This window comes from Pseudophryne corroboree, chromosome 4 (assembly GCF_028390025.1).
Source record: "Pseudophryne corroboree isolate aPseCor3 chromosome 4, aPseCor3.hap2, whole genome shotgun sequence".
NCBI lineage: Eukaryota > Metazoa > Chordata > Amphibia > Anura > Myobatrachidae > Pseudophryne > Pseudophryne corroboree.
In genome coordinates this window covers 205,761,809-205,778,114 of record NC_086447.1, presented here as the reverse complement: position 1 = coordinate 205,778,114, position 16,306 = coordinate 205,761,809, and the positions used below count along the sequence as shown (strand labels likewise).

At 42.8% G+C, this 16,306-nt stretch overlaps 1 protein-coding gene across 1 annotated transcript in view; it reads right to left on the bottom strand.

Moving 5' to 3' along the window:
* Window positions 1-4,104: 4,104 nt before the first annotated feature.
* ING5 (inhibitor of growth family member 5) overlaps window positions 4,105-16,306 on the bottom strand; it is a 42,871-nt gene continuing 30,669 nt past the window's right edge. The window contains exons 7-8 of the mRNA XM_063915840.1: window positions 9,058-9,119; window positions 4,105-8,785 (exon numbers count right to left, since the gene is read on the bottom strand). Of these exons, the coding sequence (XP_063771910.1) occupies window positions 8,749-8,785; window positions 9,058-9,119 (99 nt within the window). The 3' untranslated portion in view covers window positions 4,105-8,748. The remainder of the gene's footprint in view (window positions 8,786-9,057; window positions 9,120-16,306) is intronic.

Here is a 16,306-nt window from a genome sequence, read left to right as displayed (position 1 = left end):
TTTTTTTTTTTATATTTTAAAAAAACATTGTTTTCTCTATATTTATATAATTTATCAGTGTTTCTATATATAAAAATGACCACACCTGCACACTATCTTTTGCTGAATAATTTTAATCATATGCACAATCCTTTTAGATATCAGTACTATCACTGCACGGTCATTAACAATATTTTAATAAATATTAAGCACTGTCACTTTAAGTCACAATAAACTCTGGTCTCTCTTTTAAAAAAAACCCCCTTTTTTGTCTAAAGTCTCCATGGCAACTAAATTCTTCCTCTCCCTTCACTACATCCGTATCTTGAATATGCGCTTCACCGCCGCACGTTTACTTTACTTCCGCATTCCGTTCATACAAGATGGTGGTGCGTTCCACCACATAGGCGGACATGCGTTCCACCAGGCGTTCCGCTATTCTCTGCTTCAAGTCCTTTTTTCCCGTCACAAAACGGGCGGAAGTGACGTCACAAAATGGGCGGAAGTGACGAATACAAGATGGCGGTGCGTTCCACCGGACGGCGTGTGCGTTCCACCGCCGTCTTTTCGTTCCAAACACCATTCACCATCATTTTTCATGCAATTTATTGCACAGGCCACTCACTGCACTCTAGCATCATCCCCTACTCACTATTTCAGTATGCTTTTTAGCAAATTTATGGGTATTTTAAACATAATATAAGATTGACACCACAGGATGTGATGTCACTAAGTAAGGTTATTGCAACTTCCTGCTTTATGGTATAAATGGAGCAGTCCTAGCTCACTCTGCTGATCCCCTTGAAGAAGTCCACACCTTGAAGGACGAAACGCGTTGGGACCGTTTGCTGCTGAAACTCCTATTGATGGACAGATAAGCATTTGAACTACTTTTATCCTGTACGCATAAACTTTGGCTATCCTGTGTCCATGGAACAATTGGTTACTGATTCCCTTGCACATAGAACGGACAGATAAGCTTTTAAGATTTTAGAATCTTGTACGTGTGTTGTCTAGCCGTGTTTTTGTATTGTTCATTAAAATCTGTATTTTATGTCGTGAAGCTACAGATTATAATTTTATTGGGAATAGCAAAAACTCCCTAAAATATTGGTACCTTTTTATAGCAAAATTGCTTTATTTTTATCTGTGAACGATACACACTATATTTTATTGGGAATAGCAAAAATTCCCTAAAATATTGGTACCTTTTTATAGCAAAATTGCTCTATTTTTATTTGTGAACGATACACACTATGTTTGTTGTTTCTTCTTTTACATGATTTCCAAAATGATGAACACCGGATTGAAGTTTTGTTTTTATCAGATAAGTGCCTAAGGCCAATTTTAATAATCCTGTGATCCACCTAATTAATTCCATTTTAACCATCACTATACTCTTTAGCGCTTGTACTCTCATATATATATATATATATATATATATATATATATACAGGGATAACCTTATATAAGTGTTTTTCCCCTTATAGCTGCTGTATGTTTTAATACTGCGCCTAATTAGTGCCCCCCTCTCTTTTTTTAACCCTTTCTGTAGTGTAGTGACTGCAGGGAAGAGCCAGGGAGCTTCCCTCCAACTGAGCTGTGAGGGAAAATGGCGCCAGTGTGCTGAGGAGATAGGCTCCGCCCCCTTTTCGGCGGCCTTATCTCCCGTTTTTCTGTATATTCTGGCAGGGGTTAAATGCATCCATATAGCCCAGGAGCTATATGTGATGTATTTTTTGCCATGTAAGGTATTTTTATCATGTTTTATTGCGTCTCAGGGCGCCCCCCCCCAGCACCCTGCACCCTCAGTGACCGGAGTATGAAGTGTGCTGAGAGCAATGGCGCACAGCTGCAGTGCTGTGCGCTACCTTAGTGAAGACAGGAACGTCTTCTGCCGCCGATTTTTCCGGACCGCTTCGCTCTTCTGGCTCTGTAAGGGGGCCGGCGGCGTGGCTCCGGGACCCATCCAGGCTGGGCCTGTGATCGTCCCTCTGGAGCTAATGTCCAGTAGCCAAGAAGCCCAATCCACTCTGCACTCAGGTGAGTTCGCTTCTTCTCCCCTTAGTCCCTCGATGCAGTGAGCCTGTTGCCAGCAGGTCTCACTGAAAATAACAAACCTAAACTAAAACTTTCACTAAGAAGCTCAGGAGAGCCCCTAGTGTGCACCCTTCTCGTCGGGCACAGAAATCTAACTGAGGCTTGGAGGAGGGTCATAGGGGGAGGAGCCAGTGCACACCAGTTAGTCCTAAAGCTTTCTTTAGATGTGCCCAGTCTCCTGCGGAGCCGCTATTCCCCATGGTCCTTACGGAGTCCCCAGCATCCACTTAGGACGTTAGAGAAATAAATGTTTTAAATGAAATTGAAGAAATCGCTCTGGAGCTGCAAAGATGCGCTTCCTCTCGTGAGGGCACTTTTTTCTAAACTGCCTGTGGGAGGGGGCATAGAGGGGAGGAGCCAGCACACCCGGTTGAAGAAATGTAAAGTCCACTGGTTCCTTTGGACCGAGTCTGTACCCCATCGTACTAGTTCTCCCCAATATCCCTTATGGATGCAGGAGAAATATGGGTACATCTTTTTATGGAAGGATAAACCAGAAAATGTGTCCATGAATGTATCGATAGTGTTCCTGCTAGGCAAAATTATCAGGGCACCACATTCTGCCAATTATGTGATTATAGTAACGCATGCTACCCTTTTAAGAAGCACTGCGCTGATCGGATAATCAGTGCTGGTCTGGACCCTCCTCCTTCACACAGGAGAACTGCAGCAACCTCATTAGTAACCAGACCAAGTCCCCCACGACACAAGAGACATGCAGAGAGAGGCCTGGGATCTGCCAGGTGCAGATGCTCCCACTCCAGGACACATCTCTAGCAGCAGCAGAGACCCCACCGCAGCTCCTGCATGATGCCTGCCACTTATTCTCTCTCCTTCTCTGCTGGGGTGCTGCACATAGGTCTGTCTAGTTACTCTGTGATGCATTTAACGTAAATTCAATGAATGGACCAAGGAGAATGATTTTACATATACCATGTCACACATTATTACCTACAATTATAATTCAGCTCACAGTTGTAGCGACTCCTCACATACAATATTCTGCCCTTAAAAATTAAAATGTGCCCTGCCTAGGGACCAATACCCTGGCCAAAAAATCCCAGAGAGAACACAACTGATATAGGGATATTTAACTCTACCGAGGAAAGACTTTCCTTTCAGGTGATTTAGCGGGAGATAGGAATCCCTGTTACACTATTCTCAGGAATCTCGTGGACATAACACAAACTGCTATCATAGGTAGCATAACCAATCTTTTACATTCATCGGCATTATATAGAGATTCCATAGTTTCAGAGGATATGGTTTTAATTAAACATTTATTGTGTAATGTACATTGGCTTTATGTATGCTATGTGTTAAATATTTTGCAACTCCAAACATAATTTATTTTTATTTTTTTAATCAAAGACTAAAAAAAGTTTACGTTTTAATGACCAATTTTGTCAAATTGAGTCAGTGCACCTATGACTATTTACCTCTTTCTTTGGGTATAATGATCAGTATTATATAAAGATATTTTATCCTTAATAAAAAAACATTTCTATCCAATACCATTGTGTATGGTTGCTTACCCCTACGGCTTAGATGATTTAGGATTTCCAAACTGGAATAGTTAAAATCTAGAGTCCTGAATGGACCACATACACTGGGCATGGTCATGCAGGAGTGTATCCCAACTGATTAATCAACATAGGTTTGGGGTTTTTGGGGCATGCATTGCAGAAAATAAATCAATGAAACAAAAAAACATATCCAGCAGCTAATTTAGGAATAATCACTGAACCCCTATCAATCTAATGAAAGTAAATACTTATACATTGTGTCTGTGTGTGGTACAGTCAGGGATTAATGATCACAAATGGGAAGCGTGACTGAAGGTACACTTAACAGGCAACCATACTTCAAGAGCTCAGATGTAAATGTTTTGAAATAGCTTAGTAATTATGGTACAATGGAGTTTTAGAAAGTGTTTATGCTGTACTACATATATTTTTTCAAACTAATCTATATAAACAAATATTAAAAAAAATTAAGTATGAAATTATAAGAAGAAACAACATATTTGATGTGTGCAAGCAGGTTTATATTTCATAATATTTAATAAATCCAAACTTTGTATTAACTTTCCAGGTGAACATGAGACGTTATTGGACTGAAACATTCAGCTTCATTTAAATAGAACATTTATATCAGTCAATAAGACTTATAAATTAAATAACTCCGTTATATAACATTCTCTGATCTGTTTCAAACATACATCAACAGTTTGCAACCACTTATAAAACCTGGAGAAGATAGAATACCAAAATACACATAATATACATTCTGCCAACAGGCCTATTAGAATCTGACATAAAATATCACACCAGTACTTTGGTCACACTTAATATGGGTTATACGTAGAACTTTACATAGAGGCTCACAATAATTGCTACATTCAGACTTCCAATATATTCAGGTTACAAAATATATGCAATATATTCATGTTGTGAAAGTCCGTTTCATAGGTTGTTTGTTAATGAGAATTGTGTTGCTAATTTAAAAAAAAAAAAAAAAAAAGCAAGCTTTCATAGAGCAAAATAATGTTTTCCCAATTTGGTCATTGCTATCTTTTCTTTACGCAATATCAAACGTTGGCTGAAAGTGCCTATTGTCACAGCAGCCTTCTCTGAATTCTTATGCAAGGTAACGGATTGCAGAAGCTTATACTAAACTGGTAACGCATCTCAGACATTACATAATTTATATTATACAGAAATATATAAAATCTTGCAATAGTAGTCCTTTGAAGAAACACCCTTTACACCTTTTAATAAAAAAAAATAAAAAAATCTTCACAAGTCACCCATTCTAGCTATGTGTCTAAATTAGGTCAATAACTAATTGACCTCTAGTCCGAAATTAAGAACTACGGGGCTTAGTACTTTAAAATGTGGATCCAATAGACCTCAAGAGCAATGCTTTTTGTATCACTGAAAAGGATTAGAACTCAATGACCTATTCACCTAAATCAAGCATGTCCAAACTGCAGCCCTCCAGCTGTTGTGAAACTACATATCCCAGCATGCCCTGACACAGTTTAGCGGTCAGATAATTCTAAAGCTGTGTCAGGGCATGCTGGGATGTGTAGTTTCTCAACACCTGGGAGGGCCGCAGTTTGGACATGCCTGACCTAAATCCTCAGTCTGCCGATGGCCCATCTGCTTCTCATGCATGCAAATGGAGTTTGATGTACAGATGAACTGTGCAACTAGTAGGGATTCAAGTAACCGGTGTAAAGTAACACAATTGGAAGAGAAAGGCAGGGGTTTCAAAAACATCCAGGAGTCTTACTATGTGCTAAACAGTGATCACCCCAGATGGCATCCAGCTGAAAGTAGTACGATATACAAGGAGCAATTGTCCACATTTATAGAATTTAAAGAGGTGGGGGGGTGGGGGGGGAAGGGAAGTGTTGGGTCTAAAAACAAACGAGAATGAATACGAGAATACAAATACATTTTACAATACCTATATTCATGCTTTGATAAGCGATTCAAGGTTTATAAAGATTTCCATGGCGACAGAAAACTTGCTGTGAACAGACATTAAGATTTATTCCTTTCAAGCAGTGATAGTATATGAATGGGTACAGCCATTTTAATTATCATGGCTTGGTAGATTTAAGAGGGTACAATGTAGTTACCTTCTTTGTAAAATCTGTCCTACTAATCAAATATATGCAAGTAGTAAGTAAAATTGCAATATTAAATCAATAATCATAAATATTTGCTTGCCTTCTCTATAAACACCAGAACAAGTTTGATGCTAGAAATGTGTTTTCTGTTTTCCATTTTTCAGATAATACTGCATAATATTGCAGTTTTATAGAGCTTTCCGTCAGCCACAAGACATACAAATGCAAATAACGCACACAAATTGAGGGCTATTTAATAGAAAACATACAAATATGGGTACTTGTAAACTAAATACCCTAAAAGTGGGCTGATCCACACAAATCATCATTGTCTGACAATTGTACATAAAAAAATAGAATTATAAATCCCGTTTTTTTGGCTTTTTTTTTTTTTTAAATCTGCCTTTTACTGGTGGTCCATCCCTTGCATATTACATACATGAAAACAGATCTATAAAGATTAAGAGCTGTAAAAAATAAAAATAAAAAAAAATGTGACAGCTCTATATCCATATAGTTACCTCTAAAAGCAGCAAGTGTCCCCTTCACAATATCCAGTGTTCTCCCCAGGGCCTTTTTGATGGGCCAGCCTGACTTAGAGCATGCTAGCGCCGTGAGACATGAAACTCACTGCACCCCCACCTGATGGAGGATCCCAGTCACCCCCTCCATTTCGACAGCGGCCCACACCACACCGGCAGCAAGCATTGCAGACTCACCACTTTCCCCTCTCCCACCCAGAACCCATCAAACAGTAAGTGAGAAGTCGGGTGGGGAGGGTGCACAATAGGCTGCAGCTTACTTTCTACAATAGGGTTTGGTGTATGTGTCCCTCGAATGTCTACGGTCCCCCCACCCCTGGCTACTTCATCATCACCTACACAATATGCCCCATATATGAAAGCAGTATGTAATAACTAGAAATGTTGTAGAATTCCAAAAGAAAGAATGAATAAGACATTTTTTTTAAACAACAATAATATGAAATCTATCTAAACCTCCCAATTACTTTGTGAGAGCAGGATCAGAGTGCTCTTGAGCAGCTGCAACTGTCAAAGTTATAAAAATGACCAGATCTGTGGCTGTACTGGAAAAACAATCAGACACATACACACACACAATGAATAAATGATTAAACATATTTTCATGAGTACTTCAAACTCAATATAATTCTGTCTTACCATAAATCTTTTATACATATAATCTAATCTCCATATAGATATACATCATTTATCTGTTTTGTATTTACATGTAAAAATAAGAACTGGCACTCTGATACAATGTAGAGCAGGGCTGGCCAAACCGGTCCTCGAGATCTACCAACAGTTCATGTTTTCCAGGGCTCCTGGAGATCTGTATAATTGTCAGTTAGGAATGAATGCAGCACATCTTAATTAGTAATGGCTACACCTGTGCACCAGCTAGGTGGTCTGGAATATGTGAACTGTTGGTAGATCTCGAGGACTGGTTTGGCCAGCCCTGATGTAGAGGAATTCATGATAAGAGGCAACCCTACATAGGTCCCCAGTGAAATAGATTCAGTGGGCTCTAGAATCAAATATATAATCCACATATTTAAGTTTTTCTATACATTTCTGTTTTATATATCTTAAATAAAAGAGGATTGATAATAGTTAATCTTTGGTGCTTTTTACTATACCTAGTCATGCCAGTTCACAGCAATGCTAGAACACAATAGAATTGTGGTGAAACCACTTCTGAAACTGCACCTGAAAGGACTCAAAATAGAGCACTATGCTCAGGATGGTAACTTAAGGAACTAACTTACAATAAACCTACTACGATTGTGCTCTGCAATCTTATAAATAAGACTGTACCGATTCACTCAGGTTTTATACTTTGCTTTTTCCTCCGGTCAAGTACAACTGCCACCACTAGACAGTGGAATTATCCATTCTGTGACCTGATCCAGTATGTCAGGGAGCTCTCCCTGAAACTCCCACTAGTGTAGACCAGCCTTCCAGACCCACCCACTTTCTTACAGAAGTAGGCAGTTTGGAGGCTTGCTGACAATTGGCATCATTGTGGTTCCACACGCCTCAGATGTTGCATCATACAGCGTGTCGCAGGCACAATGACAACTACACAATGCCATACACTTGCACTTCTCATCTGCCCTGCTCCCTCCAGCAGCTCCTGGGCAGTTTGTGTAAATAGTCACATACTGATGAATCAATATAGTCTACATTCTCATGAATATTAGCTTGGCCCACAAAATGGATTATTCCAGTAGGCATACTTGACAGGGCCACGTTACAAGGGGGGACACTCTCAATTTATACACAACAACTGCTTATATATCACCAATTATACACATTTAAGTGCAATTATAAATTGCTGATCATGTGACTTTAAAGCTGTAGCAAATAGTTACAGGGATATAGCCCATAATGACAGTGTTGAGGAGCATTACTACACTGTACCAAATGCTGGTTGCATGAAACCAGAGTTCTAGGCTGCTGTCTTAATGACCTTTAACACAGTCTTAATATACTCGCTGTAATAAGCATGCCCAATGCGTATGAGGTCAGAATGCCCCAATAAAAAGGATCTTACATACACATTTTTTAAAATTGAACATGACGTGTTAGAAGCATAAAACAGGAGTTTAAACGGCATACCACAGCACCAACAAAGGAAGTAAAAGGAAGATCTTGGTGCTTTGTCCTTCCCCATCTTGATGTAAAAACTTTGCAAGGGGGATATGGATTATGCGGTAGGTTTTTGAATATATATATATATATATATATATATATATATATATATATATATATATATATATATATATATATATATATATATATATATATAGATTAGCTCAGCACCAATCCAAAAGTGCAACAGTACTCTCCCTAGGGAGAGGAGTTGTACGCTTGGCACAACTAGATTTGCTGCTTCTGCCCTTCATTAGAAATCCATCCAGTAGCAAGACAAATGCCAGGGGTGATACAATGAACATAAGAACATGGAAGTAGTAAAGACGAATATGGTAATGGATGGTGCTGTGATCATTTCTTCCGCTCCTGAGTACAGCGGGGACAGAACCTAGGAGAAAGGAAAAGAAAAGGATTTAGTAGGAAGCAAATTATGACGTAGCACGATAGAAACTGTACGCTTACTGGTACTGAAAGTCAATTATTACTACTGTTTAAAGAGTGCAAAATGCAATTTTGGAAAAATGAATGGTTCAAGTGCATTTGCCATACCAAGGTACAAAGATTTCTTATGTATGCCTTTATGAATATTACGCATGTTTTTGTGGCAACAGGGTTTTATCATGTGCACTATTTCAGTCAATACGAACATTTCAGACTTACCATTTTCCTTTTGGTTTAGTGGTGAGATCTACACAGGCAAAATGGAACCACTCTATAGGGCACTGGAAAATGGAAAAGAAACAAAAAGTAGAAATGTATAACCTTTGTTCACTTTTTGGAAAGAAGACTTAGTTGGCCATACACCAGACTTAGGGGCAGATTTATTAAGCTCGGTGAAATGATAAAGTGGAAGGTGATAAAGTACCAGCCAGTCAGCTCCTGTCATTTTTCAAACCCAGCCTGTGACATGGCAGTTAAGGTGATAAAGGACCAGCCAATCAAATTTTACCACTTCACGGAGCTTAATAAATCTGCCCCTAACTTCCATCCAACTAAATGAAAATCTGGTGATGTATGGGAGCAAATGACAATCAGCCCCATACATTACCAGATTGTCATTCCTACAAGCCAGCTAGTTGGATGAAAGGTCAGTCTAGTGAGTGGGCAGGAATCCTGGCTTATAAAGACACTTGGATCATATACAGATGGCCAAATCATTGATACCCATTTGCTGAGCTCTTGGACAGAGCAGCAGGATCATTTTTGGCTTCATTACTGCCAGTAAATGGTAAGAGGACTAAGTATTCAGGCATATAATCCTACTCAGAGTGTAAATTCCACTAGGTCTAACATACGTTCCTATATATAGGATATCCTCTGAAGAAACAGTCAGTACATACCGAGACTGAAAAACGCGCAAGAATCCCAAAGATTCTCTCTGGCACTCTACTGTACAATTATACAACATCTGCTTCCTGGAGAATACAAACCTGGACTAAAGGAAAGTGCGTATATAAGTATTGATCACCCACGGGCAGCCAGTGGGTCACTTCCGGACGGGGACAATGGTAAAAACGGCTGTGTTTAAATTTACCATCGATGAGGCAGTCAGAAAGATGAGGACAGCGCAAAACACTGTACATCATTCATTTAGTGCCATCCCTCCTTCAGGTACCCCCACAAGCTGCTGGGTTGCTCAGTCAGCAATTGTAAATCAGGGTCGAGCCCAGCGCATACTGGTGAACCAGGTAGCAAACATGTTAGCAAACTGCACCAGCAATTCCCATTTAAAATTTAAAAAGAGACATGCTACTAAATTTACAGATGGAACCATAAATACGGATGGTTTCTTGAGAGCAAGGTTGCCTGGCACTGTTTAGAAAGAACTTTGCACTATTAAATAAACTTTCCACTGGCTGTGATTAACAAGGAACTGACGATTAATATTATCCGATACAGAGGGATATAAATAAGTGAATATTGTTGTACCCTGCCAGCAGTAACCTATGCAGTGCGCCCCACATGGCTGCCTCGGATGGTTCCCCTGTGGGCGGGGTGTGCTTCATTTGTATCTTTTCATGCAGGGTATAGCATACTTCTACACACGTGTCAGTTCTCACATACATGCATTTGGCCCCTGTATGGCTCATCTCCCACTGTGTAACCTTGTAGTGCGCCCAACATGGCTGCCTTATCTGGTGCGCTTGTGGATGGGATGAAAAATGCGTGGACCTGATGTTTTTATTGGAACCCTACTCTGAACTTAAGGACTCTGCAATCTCCCCATTTTGTGTTCTCTTCTAGGGGTGGACTATTCCACCGTGGGTAATCCTACGCAGTGCGCCTAAGATGGCTGCCGCACCTGGTGCCTTGTGATGGTGGAATACACAACCCCTGGAGGTTATTACTCAAAATGCCTACACCAATCATTCTGTGTCTTTGTCTGTGTGGTTTATCTTTTGATGTAATGCTTAAATCTTCTGTATTATGTGCATTGTGTGAGTTCTAGTTGGCGCCGCGGATGGCTGCCTCGGTGCTGCTCTGCCAAGCAGCCTTAGTTTTTAGTCTTAAATGTATAATATGTCTACTGTACAGTTGCATATGTGCAGTATGAACTCATATGTGTAATGTTTGTAATGTATGCTACGTTTTTTCCTCCATGTTGCTGCTTGGCGATGCATTGTACCACAAAGAATTCCTAGTGTACGTGAGTACACCTGGCCAATAAAGCTGATTCTGATTATGTACTTTTTGTGACTAAAATACAGAAATTCTTTTGAATGAATATTTTTCTTTTTCATCCACTAGGGGTCACTGGAGTACTCTTGGGATATGGACGGGCTTCCGTAGGAACAGCACTGAATATTTAAATTTAGTAACACTCCACCCCTCCATATCCCCGAGCACATCTCAGTGTTTTTTCTGTGCTGAACGTGGCAACACCTGAATAACTGAAGTCACGGTTTTTTGAAGAAACTTTTTATTTTTATTTTTTCTACTATTTGGACACATCCCTTTCCCCCTTCCAAAAGGCAGGGTCAGGGATAGTGCAGCTGCTGATAGCAGCACGGGCGTGTCGGGCCTCTCTGAAAGAGCTCCCTCACAGCCCACACATCCTCCTGCACAGGCTGGCCGGCGCTTGTTTAAGAAGCCCCGTCGGAGCCTCCGCACGTCTGCAGGAGTAAGGTATGTGAAACGGGGCGGTCAGCTCCCGCTGCCGCCCCGACGTGGGGGTACATAGTGCTTGGTGACGCCGCTGATCTCCCCTCTCAGGCGCCGCACGTTCGGCCACAGACCTCCGTGCAGGCACCGCGGCTCTCCCCTCTCAGGCGCCCGCACGTTCGGCCACAGACCTCCGTGCAGGCACCGCGGCTCTCCCCGCTCAGGCGCCCGCACGTTCGGCCACAGACCTCCGTGCAGGCACCGCGGCTCTCCCCGCTCAGGCGCCCGCACGTTCGGCCACAGACCTCCGTGCAGGCACCTCTGATCGACTCTCACAGGCCGCCGGCCGCCGCAGCGCTAGCTTGATTAGCTGACGCTATTATACAGGAGCCCACCGCTGGGAAACACGAGGCACATAGCGCTCTACGATACCCGCTGGGGGCCCACACGCTGCGCTGCCGCTGTACTAAGAGCAGGCAGCCATTACAGGGGGGACAAATAATAATGAAGCAGAGAAATACTGCAGCAGCAGATAAGAGGCTGCAGGGATTGTTACAGTATAATCAGTGAATGTAACCAGCACTAGGATTATATGTATAAGTTAGCAGGGCAGCCATTTTTAACCATGCTTCCTGTGTCTTCCTGCTGTGATTCCAGAACGTTCCAGTACTACATCTCTACTCCACCGGAGGCGCAGGGGTGTTAGTGGGAATTTGGGATCACATTTCATAGTACTGGCCACGTGTACTGCACTGGGCCAGATATATATACAGAGACACCTTATTGCTATTTTACTGAGTCGTGCAGGTGTCTGTTTTTTGTGTATTGTATTGTCTGTCGCCATAATGAGTAAGGCACCAGCAAAAACTAAAAAGCATATTTGCAAAGTATGTGGCAGTGTGTTACCGAATGCATCTACCACATGTAAAGTATGTTTTGTGGATTCCGTTCAGAATACCATTTCTGCTCCGGTTTTACAACCAATTTCCTCACCGGACCCTCCGTGGGGTATGTTAGTAAATGTACTGGAGAGATTTCAGACAGAAATGACCGCGGCTCGTCTGGAGCGAGAAACGTTAAGATCTGAGTCTAGGGTGAGCCCGCCAGATCTACCGGAGGCGTCTCAGCCTTGCGTAAGGTCCAAATCCATTTTGGGCAAACGGGATAATTTTCATATGTCTTATGATTTTCCAGTGTCTGCTATGTTGCATTCTGACGATTCCATGCCAGACCTCACGGAAAACGATGAGGGTGAGGAAGGCGAAGTGGAGTCAGATAACGAGGATGTTAACAGTTCCGGCATAGATGATCTCATCAGAGCGGTACGGCGGTCTCTAAGGTTTCCTGAAGCTGAGCAGCCTCTCACCAATGATCAGGTCGTATTTACTAAACGACGGAAGACGCCAGTAAGTTTTCCTGTGTCGGATTCTCTAAATCAGATGTTAGTAGAAACACGACAGAATCCAGATAAACGGTTTTCTATACCTCGCAGATTTAAGTCTAGTTATCCGTTTCCAGACTCGGTAACGTGTACATGGGAGAATCCACCAATAGTTGATTCTTCAGTGTCAAAGCTTACCAAGAAATTAACCATACCAGTGCCAGCAGCTACTACGCTTAAAAGATCCTTCAGATCGCAAGATAGAAACTATGCTAAAAACCATGTATGTAGCAGCAGGTGTGATGCTAAGACCTGGATTGGTTGGCATTTGGGTAACTAAGGCGCTCATAATATGGCTTACAGAACTCAAATCTGCTTTACAGGACGAAAACCTGATAGTTCTGGTAAATCAAATGATTGAGGCTGTAGAGTATCTCTGTACAGCGTCTACTGACGTCTGTCAGCTCACTTCTCGTATTTCATCTTCGCTAGTTACGGCACGAAGAGCACTCTACCTGCGTACTTATCAAGCGGAGGCAGAGGTCAAACGAAGTATAGAGGCGTTGCCTTACGATGGCAAGAAGTTGTTTGGTCCAGAATTGGACGCATGGATTAAGGAGGCTACGGGAGGTAAGTCTGTTTTCTTACCATTGCCTCCACCTGCGCCAAGAAGAAGGTACGCTGGACCTTCGTTCAAATCCTTTAGACCTCAGCCCTTTCGAGGACGTGGCAGAGGATCAGCCACGCCTGCTAGACGTGGTCGAGGACGTGGTTTCCATCAAACCAACACAACTCGCCAAGACGCTAAGGTTACCGACAAGCCAGTGGCATGACGGGTTACCAGCCCATCTCGGTTCTCCAATTGTGGGAGCACGCCTTCAGACGTTCCATGGGGCGTGGTTCCACACATCCGCGGAGGGCTGGATTCGCAATTTAGTGTTAAAAGGTTACAAAATAGAGTTCGACTGTCTGCCGCCTCTGCGGTTTTTCAAGACAGGATTGCCTCTGTCGGACGACAAGAGGAGAGTTTTGCAAATTGCCATTCAGTCCTTACTGGATTCGGCAGTGTTGATTCCGGTCCCTGTACACCAACAGGGTCAGGGTTATTATTCAAGCCTGTTTGTGGTCCCGAAGCCGGATGGCTCAGTCAGACCAATATTGAACTTAAAGGGCCTCAATCAGTACGTAACTTACTACAGATTCAAAATGGAGTCTCTACGTTCGGTGATTGCGGGGTTAGAGACCAAGGAGTTTATGATTGCCTTAGACCTCAAGGATGCGTACTTACACATTCCAATTTGGCAGCCTCATCAGAAATTCTTACGGTTTGCAATACGCCAGAACCATTACCAGTTTCAGGCTCTGCCGTTTGGCCTGTCATCAGCGCCTCGGGTATTCACCAAAGTAATGTCTGTGATGATAGCTCACCTCAGATCCCTGGGAGTGACAATAGTTCCGTATTTAGACGATCTGCTCATCAAAGCTCCGTCTCAACAGATACTTACCCAACATGCGCTGCTAACATACAATGTACTGGTTCACCACGGTTGGATTGTAAATTTCAAGAAATCACATCTAATTCCGTCTCAACGCCTTCAGTTCCTAGGTATGATTCTCGATACGGTCAATCAAAGGATTTACCTACCACAACAGAAAGTACAAATGCTACGCCATCTAGTACAATTAGTGCTCAAGCCACGCACAGTGTCGGTACACTTGTGCATTCGCCTGTTAGGCACAATGGTGGCAGCGTTCGAGGCGCTTCAGTTCGGAAGATTTCACTCTCGTCCATTTCAGCTGAACGTGCTTGCCCAGTGGTCGGGCTCGCATCTGCAGATTCACCACAGGGTGAGGTTGTCACCAATAGCAAGAGTATCTCTGCTATGGTGGCTCAAGGAACACAATTTAACCGCAGGAAGACGGTTCGGAGTTTGCAATTGGATAATTCTAACTACGGACGCCAGTCTCAGAGGTTGGGGAGCGGTAATTCAAAATTGTCAGCTCCAGGGTCTCTGGGCGGATCACGAGAAATTGCTGTCTATAAATGTTCTAGAACTCCGCGCAATTTTCAATGCGCTACGACAAGCAGTGCACATGATTCGCTCTCAGCCTGTCCAAGTGCAGTCGGACAATGCGACAGCGGTCGCATACATCAACAAACAAGGAGGAACGAGAAGCCGCATGGCAATGCGGGAAGTAGCTCGAATCCTCAATTGGGCGGAATGCCACCAGGTGATATTGTCGGCCGTGTTCATTCCGGGAGTGGACAACTGGGAAGCGGATTATCTCAGTCGTCGGGATTTTCACCCAGGCGAATGGTCATTAAATCCAGAAGTGTTTCACATGTTGGTTCAGCGATGGGGTTATCCTCAGGTGGACCTGATGGCATCTCGACACAATCATCAAACGCCCCAGTATGTGTCCAGAACGAGAGATCCAAAGGCAGTCGCGGTGGATGCTCTCACTGTCGCGTGGCCGTACAGTCTTGTGTATCTGTTTCCACCGTTTCCGCTGCTCCCTCTGGTGCTAAAACGGATCAAAAGAGAGTCGCTCACAGTCATACTAGTGGCGCCTCATTGGCCTCGGAGAGCTTGGTTCTCGGATCTTCGAGGATTACTCGCAGACGATCCGTGGCCGCTCCCAATACGTCCAGACCTGTTACAACAGGGTCCGTTTCTTTACCCCGATTTAGCGCGGCTGCGTTTGACGGGGTGGCTGTTGAGACCGCCCTCTTAAGAAGAGAGGGCATTCCAGATTCAGTTATACCAACCATGTTACGAGCTAGGAAGCCGGTTACGGCAGCTCATTATTACAGAATATGGCGTGCATATATAGGTTGGTGTGAAGCTCGGCAATTTCCGACATCAGCTTTCAAAGTATGCCGCCTGTTGTTGTTTCTACAAACAGGGTTAGATGGAGGATTGCGTTTATCTACACTAAAGGTGCAGGTATCTGCTTTGTCAATTTACTTTCAAAGACGATTGGCTCTATTGCCGTCTATACGCACTTTTCTCCAAGGTGTACTCAGGGTACAGCCTCCATTCATTCCACCTACAGCGCCATGGGACTTGAATCTGGTTTTGGAGTTCTTACAGTCTTCATATTTTGAACCCTTACAACAAGTGGATATAAAGTTTCTCACTTGGAAAACAATTTTTCTCTTAGCCTTAGCTTCGGCAAGGCGTGTTTCGGATTTGGGTGCCTTGTCATGCAAGCCACCGTATTTGGTGTTTCATGATGACAGAGCGGAACTTCGGACGAATCCCGCCTTCTTACCAAAGGTAGTGTCATCTTTTCACATCAATCAACCAATAGTAGTTCCTGTGTTGACAGCACATTCTGGAACTCTGGATGTGGTTCGCGCATTACGCGTTTATGTATCCCGAACGTCTTCAGTTCGTAAGACGGATACGTTATTTGTTCTTT